This window comes from Hyperolius riggenbachi, chromosome 8 (assembly GCF_040937935.1).
Source record: "Hyperolius riggenbachi isolate aHypRig1 chromosome 8, aHypRig1.pri, whole genome shotgun sequence".
Lineage (NCBI taxonomy): Eukaryota > Metazoa > Chordata > Amphibia > Anura > Hyperoliidae > Hyperolius > Hyperolius riggenbachi.
The window spans coordinates 80494796-80507645 of NC_090653.1; the positions used below are offsets into that span (position 1 = coordinate 80494796).

General features: G+C 40.2%; 1 protein-coding gene across 1 annotated transcript in view; it reads left to right on the plus strand.

Moving 5' to 3' along the window:
• The window catches only part of PRX (periaxin), a 104281-nt gene that overhangs the window by 68409 nt on the left and 23022 nt on the right, over window positions 1-12850 (plus strand). The window contains exons 2-3 of the mRNA XM_068250778.1: window positions 4562-4617; window positions 11695-11796. Coding sequence (XP_068106879.1) covers window positions 4562-4617; window positions 11695-11796 — 158 coding nt within the window. The remainder of the gene's footprint in view (window positions 1-4561; window positions 4618-11694; window positions 11797-12850) is intronic.

Here is a 12850-nt window from a genome sequence, read left to right on the forward strand (position 1 = left end):
GCCGTAATTCCTATTATGGCCTATGTTGGCGCCGGCTGCACCCAAATCTCCTTTGCTGTTTTAACAGCGCTCACTCATCACTCTTCCCCATATCAGTGTAGTGTTTCATTGACCTGCACACAGCCTCATTTCTAGGTAAGCAGGGTACTTTGCATTGGCTCCAATGCAGGAGTTTCAGTGGCAGCCCTGCCTCCAGCTACCTACCACAGCATCACAGTACAGATAAGTATCTCCCAGTACTGATATTTTACACAATGCTTTATAGAGTACAGCTTACTATTTAATTTTCATAATCTTTTATTAAAGGACCTCTTCATGGAAAACTGTAAAATGTAAATTATATGAAAACAAACACATTAAAAGTACATTTCTCCCAGAGCAACATGTGCTATAAATTGCTTTTCGCCTATGTTGCTGTCACTTATAATAGGTAGTAGAAATCCAACAGAACTGACGTGTTTTGGACTAGCCCATCTCCTCATGGGGGATTCTCAGGATATTCTTTATTTTCAAAAGCACTTAGTGAACAGCAGTTGCTCAGTCCATCGGCCAGAATAGTGTGTAAACCGGTAGGGAGGGTGTCCAGCATGATTGTATAGAACTATATATCCTTTCCAGGGAGTGTTTTGTAAAGAATAAAGGAAATACTGAGAATCCCCCATGAAGAGATAGACTAGTCAAAAACCAGTAGATTTCTACAAGCTAAGGTAAGTAACAGCAACATGGGATAAAAGTAATTTAAAGCTCATTTTACACTGGAAGAAATGTATGTCTTATTTGTATGTGTTTACATGTATTTGACAATTTTTGTGGTAGTGGTCCTTTAAAGGGAACCTGAAGCGAGTAAAATTATTTAAAATAAACACGTGACGTAGCTGGAAATGAATATTACATACTAACCTCACCATCAGTTCCTCTCAGAAGCTCACCGTTTTCTTCTTACAGTGATCCCTTCCAGTTCTGACAATATTTTGTTAGAACCGAAATATACCAGTTGCTGTCAGTTATATATCAGCAGCTGTCAGTTACAACTGAATGTGCAAGGTAATGTCCATGTTTCCCTATGGCTCAAGTGGGTGATATTACAGTTTAATAGTGTGCTGACCAGAAAGCTGTTATGAAGTAATGGCCATTTTTAAAATGGAGGACGTAAAAATCCATTGATCAGTGGACAAATGGGACGCAGGAGAGGAGAAAGATTGAGGAGTAGACTACACGGGAGGTAAGTATGACCTGTGTATGGTTATTTAGACTTTTTTTTTTATTTCAGTTCAGGTTCTCTTTAAGTACAAGTACAAGAACAAGTATAACAATACTACTGTGACATCACATATGAAAAGTGTACAATGATACTGTATATGTAAAATGTGAAGAATTTTAAAAATATCAAAAAATCATGAGGTGTAAACATTGTGTCAAATAAGTACAACAAAACAAGCCTGCGAACATAACTTAGCAGTCAGTTAGCAGAAAGGAATATTATACTACAAAGCATGGTAGTCAGGGAAATCAATCAGTCAGATAAATTACAAATATATAGCAAATAACATACAGGAGGAGGAGGTTTAACCCCACTTGCTTCTCTCTGAAGGAAATCCAAGGGGCCCACTTCAAAAGGCACCACTTCCATCATCGCTTGCAGATAGAAAACAGAGGCGCCAGCAGGATAAAACAATCTAAAATGTTATAGAAATGCTTGGGAAGCAGTGGTGGACTTGCCTCCTAGAAGCAGACACAATAACTGTCCATTTCGAAAAGACATAGATTTATTGTATACTCCCAAAACATGCTGCAACACGTCTCACAGCCTGACCTGCTTCATCAGGCAATAAACAGGGGTATAAACAGTAAATAGTCAGTGATGCACCAGGCGCCTCTGTGACACAAGTCCACCACTGCCTCCCAAGCATTTTTTTTTTAATTTTTTACTTGTTTTATCCTGTTGGCACCTTTGTTTTCTTCTAGGAGTATTGAGTCCACCCCTGGTGGAGGGGTTATATACCCCTTCTTTTCCAATCTATAGAGAGAAACTTCTTTATCCTGAGTGAGGACAGGTCTAATCTCCTCACCTGCCTACACAGTGGTTGCCTAGAAGGTAACCCTGGTTTGTGAGTACCCTTTTTTCTCACACTTTAACATTCACCCAATTCCAGTACATACTGCACTATATAAGGCTCTCTGTGTTTCTTTTGCACTTTCATCATCAATTCTAGCATTTATTTTCTCAGATATGGTGGAATCCACTTTTTGATAGCAGTGGTCACTGATAAAGTAGTAGTAAGCCAACTTGGTGCTATGTGTGTTTTAGCAGCATTTGGCCATGTTACTTTTTAACCGATATTATGTATTCTTTTGTTCTCACTTGCAAGAAGACTGTGTCCAACTGAAACGTCATGTTTTGTATCTATATATAGTGCAATATTGTATTGGAGGGTGGACAGAGGAAATGTATTTTCACTTTTTTTGTTGATAAGTTAGGGCTAGGCTAAGGTTTGTCAGGCTAGATTTGTTTAGAAGGTAAAAGTCGAGGTAAACTTTAGGGCATGAGGGTTATGATCAGGAAGCGATTTTCGGTTTTCGATTTTCCGATCAATTTTCCGAATGTTTTCCTAATTGATTTCCATTCACCTCTATGAGAAAATTGATCAGAAAAATGATCTAAATCAGATCGGACCGTCGGAAATTATGGATCGAGCCAGCTATCTGCTGAAAAAATTCATGGTGTATTCCCAGCATTAGGAAGAGGAAAAGGAACAGGTTAGGGCAGAATTTAGGGGAAGTGTTAAATTAATAATAGGCACAAGGAAGAGGGGCAATAGTTAAATATAGGGGGGGAGGGCCCATTGGAGCCAGGGGTGGTTTATGGTTGGTTTGCAGACAGAGAAGGGGAAGGAGGTTAGGGTTAAGCATAGGGCAGGGACTGAGATTAGGGTTGAGCTTGGAGGTAAGAGCAAGGAGATGCTGCATGACTTACAGTCTGCATCCAGTGAACAGCACTAGGGGATGCAGAAGTTGCGACCACATCGAGGCCCTTGGACTAGAGGGGCCCAATAGGGACCCTCCTTCATCCATCTTAATAGATTTTCATTGATGTTATGCTAGTAATGAACACCTCTATATGTGCATTGCATAGTGGTGATCCTTAAAGGGAACTTGAAGTGGGTAAAATTATTTAAAATAAACACATGGCATAGCTGCAAATGAATATTACATACTAACCTCACCGTCAGTTCCTCTCAGAAGCTCACCATTTTCTTACAATGATCCCTTCCAGTTCTGACAATATTTTGTCAGAACTGAAAATATACCAGTTGCTGTCAGTTCTATATCAGCAGCTGTCAGTTACAACTGAATGTGCAAGGTAATGTCAAGGTTTCCCTATGGCTCAAGTGGGTGATATTACAGTTTACCAGTGTGCTGACCAGGAAGCTGTTAGGGGGTAATGGCCATTTTTAAAATGGAGGATGGAGAATTCCATTGATCAGAGGACAGACAAAATGCAGGAGACCAGAGAGAGATTGAGGAGTAGACTACACAGGAGGTAAGTATGACCTGTGTATGGTTATTTTGACTTTTTATTTTCAGTTCAGGTTCTCTTTAACAAACTGTTTCCTTCTCTGATTACACCTCTTGGACACTGCAGATGTTTTGGGGCTCCAGTTCACGGCATGTAAATTGGCACCAAAAACAAACAGGAGAATTTAAAAACTGTTTACTGTACAAAAGTCACTAATGGGGCTACTAAAACAAGGGCAATAAAGCTAAACTACGACGGCAATTGTAATTTCACTTCTCTACAAACAACTCATTGGCCAGAAAGACACTAATCTCCAGCTGCAGAGCAAATATGTAGCGTGTACAATAAAAACATTCACATATATTGTGCTGTGATATGTGTGTCTTCAGTGTGTCTGCCTCTTGCAGGGTGTGCCTTGTGTTGTCCAACATGATGATCATGCCCTGCTCTGGATCTGCTGGAGACCCTGGAGTGAGGGAGGCAGGTGTCCATACGGCCTCAGGCATCCAGAATGTGTTACTTAAAATAGCTGATCCCAGTCTACCCCATGATGAAAGGGGCTGTACCGGATTAACAGAATAAGTTATTGTGAAATATTAATTTGAGGAAACCTGACCACTGTGGATGCTCCAGTCTCTCTGATGATGGTTTCTCTCAGCCCTGCGTAATATGTTGGCGTTTTATAAATACAATAAGTAAATAAAATAGTGCTGCCATCTTGTGGCATGAATGGTTTCCACTACAAGTCCTAAGTTTGGCCTGATTGATGGACCTGTACAGTATTTTCAGAAGGTTCTAAATCTTGGCACATACTCTAACCTCTTTATAAATATCCTGATGTGTTGATGGTGAACTGCTATGGAAAGTTAAAACACATCAGTTTATCAGCATATAGTGTAAAAGGGGCCTTGGTCCTTCAAAATTCTGCAGATTTTAAAGTTATTGGTGGACAGATAGACCACTTTATTATACAATACTAAGTATTATAAAATGTCTTAATTTGTGTAACGCTGAATAAAGAAGCTAATGATGTTACTCTTACAGGTATAGAGGAAGACCGATTAGAGAGACATGTGGCCAGCAGAGTGTCTGAAACCTCAGTAAGTATTTCTACTCCTTGTTTATACTGGCCTTGCTTTAGCTGACTAAAGCCGTTACACGGTCACATGACTACTCAGGCAGGAAGTGGGTTACAGTGTCATACTCCGTGACCCGTTCATCAGAATGAGGTGGACAGGGCACCAGATTGATATGTGTCCGTGCCCGTTCGCAATCACTATAAACGGCTGAAAAGAGATTATGCAATCAGTATTAATAAACCGGGGAAAGTTATGGCAAGTCTAATAGAAAAAAAGAAGAATCGTAATTATATAGAGAAAATTCGCGATGGCAAAGGGGATATCTGTTTTGATAGTAGTATTATGGGCAATGTTTTTGTTGACTATTTTGGAGAGTTATTTAATCAAAACATAAACGTGACCCCGGATCAATTGGCGAATTATTTTCATCCATTGAAGCTTCCTCAGTTAGGGAGTGAGGAAAAAGAGGAACTTGAGGCCCCAATTACCGAAAAGGAAATCAAAGAAGTAATACATACCCTACAAAGTCAAAAAAGCCCGGGCCCAGACGGCTTCGGAGCGGATTTTTACAAGCATTTCGATGATAAAGTAGTCCCAAGTCTATGTAAGATGATGAATGAACATAATGGTAAAGAACCCTTTTCGCGTATTGGAAATTTGGCGATAATTACAGTAATCCCAAAGGAGGGAAAAAATTTAGAAAACTGTTCAAGCTATAGGCCGATCTCAGTGTTTAACACTGATGTGAAGATCTACGCGAAAATATTAACATTAAGAATAGCGAAAATCCTAGATAATATATTGGGCAAAGAACAGGCCGGTTTTAGAAAAGGCCATCATATGCGAGATAACATTTTTGCAGCGATTAATTTTCAATTTAGAGTGAAATGTAATAAAGATCGAGCAGTTTTACTAGCCATCGATGCCGAAAAGGCTTTCGACCGAATAGCTAGGCCTTTCATTTATGCAACATTGAGGGTTTACGGTTTTGGGGAAATCATTATGGATAGAATTATGGGACTATATTGTAACCAAGACGCTAAGGTTAAGATCAATGGGGTAATGTCAAAACCATTTATGGTGAACAATGGAGTCAGACAGGGATGTCCCCTCTCTCCTCTATTGTTTAATTTATGTATGGAGGTTCTAATTTCGTCTATACAGAAAGAAAAAGAGATATTGGGATGGAAAATAGGAGATTACGAAAATAAGATTTTGGCCTATGCAGACGATTTATTGCTAACCTTGAGCAACCCCCAATCTTCATTAGAGAGGGTCTATAAAATTCTAGAGGACTTCTGTAAGGTCTCAAACTTTAAAATAAATAATGAGAAGTCAATTCTGTTAAACATGGGTTGCGACCAGGATGTATTAGAAGAGATTAAAAATAAATATAATTTTAATTACACAGATCAGAAAATTAAATATTTAGGAATTAATATCTGCAAAAATAGCGAGGATCTTTTCAAGGAAAATTATGTATCTGTTCAGCGCGATGGTATACATCTTTTAAAAACAATGGAAGGGGCACCCTTGAATGTCATCGGTAGAATAAATTTGATAAAAATGAAAATTCTTCCAAAAATTAATTTTATTATGCAGAATCTTCCGATAGCAGTACCCAAATTCTGGTTTGTAAGATGGGATAGAGCTTTCGGTGATTGTATATGGCGGAGAAGCAAACACAGAATAGCATTTCGAACGATTTGTCGTTCTAAGGAGATGGGCGGTATGGGGGTCCCAAATGTTCAATATTACTATAAGAGTATTCAACTCGATAGGCTTCTGGACATTAGGATAGCTTCCCATCTAAAATTTTGGTCCAGAAGTGAGAAGGATATCATAGATTTTACACAGATAGGTTCATGGCATCCCAAAACAGTCAGGAAGGTCATACAAGGAATGTCACATCCTCTTCTTGCTCCTACTCTTCAATCCTTTATGGAATTATTGGAATGTAACGATAAAAAAGAAATTCCCCCCTTGAGGACTTTGGGAAATAATCCAGACTTTAGACCTGGAATGGATGAACACTGGTTTAAGGACTCCCTTTTTATGCCGACAACAACGCTATCTGAGATTATTGATTTAAGAATAATGGATCTAGACAAAAGTAAAAAGAAAGAAAAGTATCTCAAGTATTGTCAATTAACAAGTTTTTTTGACAAAGTCAAGGGTAAAATCAGAATACAACAAAACTTTTTTGAAAAATGCTTTTCCAACGCTATAAAGAAGGAAAAATCTATCTCCCATTTATATACTTTCATAAGCCAGTATTTGGATCCACCTCTCCCTCCCTTTTGTAGTAAATGGGAAAAAGAGATGGACTTTCCTCCGACCATGGATTGGGAGAAAATATTCCAAAACATTTGGTTAACTCGCAACCCTGGGTATCAGTTGGTTAATTACAAATTGGTAGCAAGATGGTATATCTCCCCGGCTCGGAAAGCGAAGATGAAAGCAAATCAAGAGGACTTATGCTGGCGATGCCACATTGAAAGGGGTGATTTGAAGCACATGTGGTGGACTTGTCCAAAGATACAAAAACTTTGGTCCGATATAGAATCATTCTATGATCGAAAATCAAACAAAAGGGGTAGATTCACAGAATTAACGATTATTTTTGGATTAGGTGACAGCAACAGTTGGATTCTTCCAGCAGTAATTGTGGCAAAAAAAATAATAGCTTGTTACTGGAAAAGCCCAATAGTTCCGGATCTAGGGGAGTGGCTCACAGAAATGGGAAGGTTTCTGGAATTAGAAGAGTGGGAGACAAATGAGGGTTCTAATAGTAAAATTCTGGATAGATGGAGAGAGGTATGGTCAGAGATTAGTGTTTAGGTCAAACGGGGAGGGGGAGAGGGGGGTACATAGGGCTGGATGATTGGAGAGTGGGAAAAGGATACATGGTTGAATGTTTGGAATTTGGTGGGTGAAAGAACATGTAGGAGAGAAAGCTCCTTGTATGTCTCAGATGGAAGTATTATTACTAGTATTATTAAACTGTATCAACTCATAAATATGTATTTAAAAAATTGCCAATTGATGATGAAAGTTCAGCTCAACTCGGGAGCATGGCAATGAAGTGATGTTTTCATTAGTTGAGCAAGTGAACGATCTGAGGCAAAAAAAAAAAAAAAAAAAAAAAAAAAAAAAGATATGTGTCCGTGCCCCTGGAGTCCTGACCCTGAGTGGTCACCTTACACCGCTGCCATTACATATTTTCCTTTTTCGGGAAAGAAAAGGGGGATATCTTAAAGTGCAAAATGTTTTAACCAAGGACATACCTCTGACAAATCCATGCTTCCCAACTTTTTGACATAAAGAAGGAAAGGGCACTTTAAGGGCACACTGCCTTGCCACACCCATTATCACCCCCCACTAGTCACTGATACCAGAAAGAATTCAGAAGCAAACGATGCGCATTCAGACCACATTGGTCCTCTCTATCATCATTAGTTTTCCCTCATTTTAGCATTTAAAAATAAATAAGAAATATATCAACCTAAATGGTAAAAATAACATTTAGGATCTATTAAACAAATTTTCAGTACAAAAAAATAAATATATTTACACAGATCTGGACATGAGCCTTGAAAGAATGACAAATGAGGAAGAGAGAAGGACAGAGGGATTTGGTTCCCAGAGGGACTGTGCCTCTGAAAAAAGGACATTTGGGAGCTATGCAAATCTCCAGTTATGATAAATACATTGAAAATTCCTGAAAATAGGCACTGTCCTCCAATAATAAGACGGTTGGGTGCTATAGTGCTCACACACAAACTACAGATGGCTAGAAGACTGCTTGACTTCAACAAACTACAGTATATAGGCTTAAAGGGAGACTTGAGTCAACTTTAAAAAATGATTTGAACTTACCTGGGGCTTCTTGCAGCCCCCTGGAGTCCTCCTGTGCCCACAACGCCAGTCCAAGTCCCTCCAGCCAGCAGCGGCAACCCCCACTAAGCTGTTAGGTAATACCTTTAAAGTGTACCCGAGTCAACGGGACATGATGAGATAAACGTGTATGTAGAGTACAAAACATATTAATAACCAGGCTGTTTTACTTTATTTTGCTCCCTGAAAGAGTTAATTTCTAGGCATTCCCCTTGTCGGGGAATATAGTAAATATCACTGATAAGCAAATTACAGCCATAACCGTTTTTCCTGGCAGAATACAGATTCTGTGGACAGAGAGATATATAAAATACATGAACTATTGACCTTTTTCTTAACTCTGGGACAATTAATAGGCTGCAACTGATTAGACACAGTAAAACATTCAACCTAATATGTTAAATATAAAAGAAGACCAAGGGATACTTTAAAAAGTAATTTTTAGAAGTAGGAAGATAAATATAATTTGTTATCCCATCAGATTATTTTCTCCCCTGATTCACTTTAATGACTAACTGTACGTAGTTTATTGCAAACTTTTGAAAAAGTTTTAAAAGTTTCAGAAGCTTGCAATAAACTTTGTACATTTAGTCATTAACCCTCTGGGCGATACAATTACATCGCCCAGGAGGGGGCGCAGCACTTTTTTTTTTTTTTTTTTAAATCATGTAGCGAGCCCTGGGCTCGCTACATGATAGCCGCTGCGCAGCGGCATCCCCCCACCCACTCCGATCGCCTTCGGCGATCAGAGTAAGCAGGAAATCCCGTTCAGAACGGGATTTCCTGCTGGGCTTCCCCGGTCTCCATGGCGACAGGGCGGGATGATGTCACCGACGTCATGGACGTCGTGACATCAGAGGGAGTCCCGATCCACCCCTAAGCGCTGCCTGGCACTGATTGGCCAGGCTGCTCAAGGGGTCGGGGAGAGGGGGTGCTGCGTGGCACGGCGGGTAGCGGCAGATCGGAAGTTACACGCAGCTAGCAAAGTGCTAGCTGCGTGTAACAAAAAAAAATTATGTAAATCGGCCCACTAGGGCCTGAGAACTCCTCCTGCGCGACATACCCTGAGCTCAGCTCAGGATTATCGCCCAGGAGGTTAAATATATCACTGGATTAAACCAGTGCAGTAAGGCCCCGTTCACACTTGCGTTTTGGCATGCAAACGGACCGGATCCGGATCGGATCAGGACCAGATCCGGTCCGTTTGCATCACGCATGCATCAGGCTGCCATCCGGATCCGTGTGGTAAAAATAGTGAAATTACTATTAAAATTGTTAGGGTCAGCAGATGGTGCACCTGGTGCACCTCTAGAATCAGGTTCCTCCGCTGTTTAGGCCTCACCTCCACCTCCGACATACTGCCAAATAGCTCCAGCACATTAGTCACTGCTGCTCCACTCCAGGAATGCTGGGCCCATGTGTCCCCATCCGAAATGGCCGCTAGAATACGCATAGGAAGTGGGGTAGAACGTCAGGTGTTTGTATCCAGTGTGTTCTGTGCTTTCCGTTCCCCATTGGTTTCTATTTCCGGATGGTGCAGTCAGGCTCCGGTCCGGGTGCGTGGGCCGGATGATCTGGACCCGAAAAATAGCGCATGTTGGAAAAGTGTCCGGAGTCCGGATCCGGAACGTACGCATGGGAACTTCCGCATAGACTTTGCATTGCTATGCGGAACGTACGTTCCGTTTGTACAGTATACGGTCCGGATCCGATCAGGCGAATCCGGACAGCGAACGCTAGTGTGAACCGGGCCTAAGTGAAATCTGTAAACCATCTATATTTATATGTAGCGCTGAATGTAACATTCATCACAAAGATTCCTACTGTCTGGCTAAAGCTGGGTACACACGGTACAATTTTCTGTCAGATTGACGGATCTATTAGATAATTTCCGACCAGTCCGATCAGATTCGGAAACAATTTGGACGTCTATACACGATGCAATTTCTTATCAGATCCCCGGTCGATCTGATGGAAAATGTTAGTGTGTTTATGAGGCTTTTTACATTCGCCATTCTGAACTGGCGAAGCCAGAGACTTCCTGTAGAGAGCCGGATTACATTGATCGTTTACCTATGTCAGATTTGAGAGGAAATTCCTTTACATATGTTAACCATATTGTACAGCCCATACATAACCTGATTTTCCTGTACGATCCACCACTCTATTCGATAATGTTATCGGTTCGAGGGAGAATCCATCATGTTCCATTCTGCTGAATCGATGGAAATTGGCCGATATCTGGTCTAATCATCCAATTTACTCGATCGGACAGCATGGAAAATATCGGTCGATGGTAAAGGAATCGGCTGCTGATTTTTATTGGCACAGAATCGATTTTTGGTTTCAGACCATGAAGGCATTGTTCAGATCGATAAGTGAAGAACCACATAGGATCCCGCTTATAGTGTGTGGGCCACTAGACGATCGACTTTCAATCAACCACACTGTAGTTGATTGCCCAATAAAGTCGATCGCTTAATGGCTTGATGGATAATCGAGTGATGTATGGCATCTGTAAAGGAAACACGAGATGAAACAAACTGATGAGATAAACATTTGTATCTATCCTCCTTTTCCTAAAATGTACCCCTTTTTTAAGATATCCCTCAGTTTTATTTTATTTTTAAATCTACTTTTTTAAGTTTTTATTGTTTCATTCTCTCTGCGCAATGATACATGCATTAAGGTATCTCAGAGCGAAAATCTATGAACTATTGATCCTTTTTATCTTTTTCCTGCTCTCAGAAGCTATTTTCTGCTAGGAAAGTGTTTTATGGCTGTAATCCCTTATTTGTGAGGGTTAGGTTATAGTCCGACCCAGACAGAAACTGTCACTTGCATACCTGATTTTTAAATCTTTCAGACAGAAAAAGATAAAAAGGAACACAGAATAGTTATTTGTATGCTTGGCACTGTACATATACATGTTTAACTCCTCATGTCACCTTGTGTATCCTTTAAGTCTTGTAACAGCTAATGACAGCCAATCCTGGGAGGTTCAACCACTCAAATCTCTTAAAAATATACCCTAGACTGGAGTCCTCAGACCTAACCCTAGTGACACTGAAGCTCACTACAACAATGGTTCAGCCACACTTGGAACCTCCTTCTTAGTCACCCTGGCACTGATATTTTTATCACAACAGTTTGTTTCCCTTCACTTGTCTTCCTGATAAAGTTTGATATTTGTTTCTCCAGCCAGTAAAAGTAAGAGAGAAGTACAGCCCCTTGAAGCAGAGGTCTCCCCCCGCCGGCCGCTCCCACCTGTCCCTGGAGGAAATCAAAGACGCAGATCGAGCGGTGAGAATTTCCTCTTATTCATTGCAAGCAGGGGAAGGGGATGTTGGGCTGAGAAGTAACAGGGATTGGGGTCATCAGTCAGCTCACATCCTGTGCTGCGTTATTAGGTGAAGAGCACTGGAAACACAAAGCTAACCATAGAGTATTCATTTCATTACAGCTCCATTTCAACTACAGATTTATGCTTATTTTACAGAACAATATTTTAAATTAAGCATAAACACTTTCATACAAACCTTGCAGTTATTGGAAAATAAAAGGGAACTATGCTTTTCACTCGTTCAGAGACCCTCAGCAACTTACTACTTAATATGAACACACATTTAGCCTGAAATATTTCCTCCCCCCCCCCCCCCCCTACACACACACACACGCTAGATAGGATAGCTAAGTAGCTATTAGCCAATGAGTGATACTGTTTTATTATGGTGCCCCCACGCATCAGGATACCATTCGTTGCTTCCTTCTCACTTTTTACTAACAATTGATATAAAACAATGTTCTGTTATTAAGCTATTCCTGAACTTAGGCTTTATATGCTGTAATTTAATGTACAGTAGCTCTTTGCTCTCCTGTGACCCTTCCCCACATAAACGTAGATTGAAGTTCAGAGCTATTACAGTTTCTCCTATGTAAACTCTCATTGAGGAGTTATTTGGCCATTATTTTAGTCAGTTTAATTATGTGAATGAAGGCCTTTGATTGGCTGGCCATAGTCATGTGATTATGCCTTGCTTCTCTTTTTCTCTTTTACTCCGATAGAGCTAGCTGAAGTGAAAAGTGGTCATGACTATACAAATTAGAGACTTATAAATCGATCATGTGTTTTATTTCTGCTTATGTTAAATGTGTGTAGATGAAACTGACATTGGAGGGATTGACTTGCTTGAAGTAGCCATTGAGGTGTTCATTTCCATTTCTACACTGCCCTACCAATAACCTGAAGGGGCATATTAGTAAATAAGTACTTTGTAAATAAGCAAAAAACTTGCACTTAAAGTGTGCTTAGAGGCACTTAAAGCGGATCCGAGATGAAAAACTAACTATAACAAGT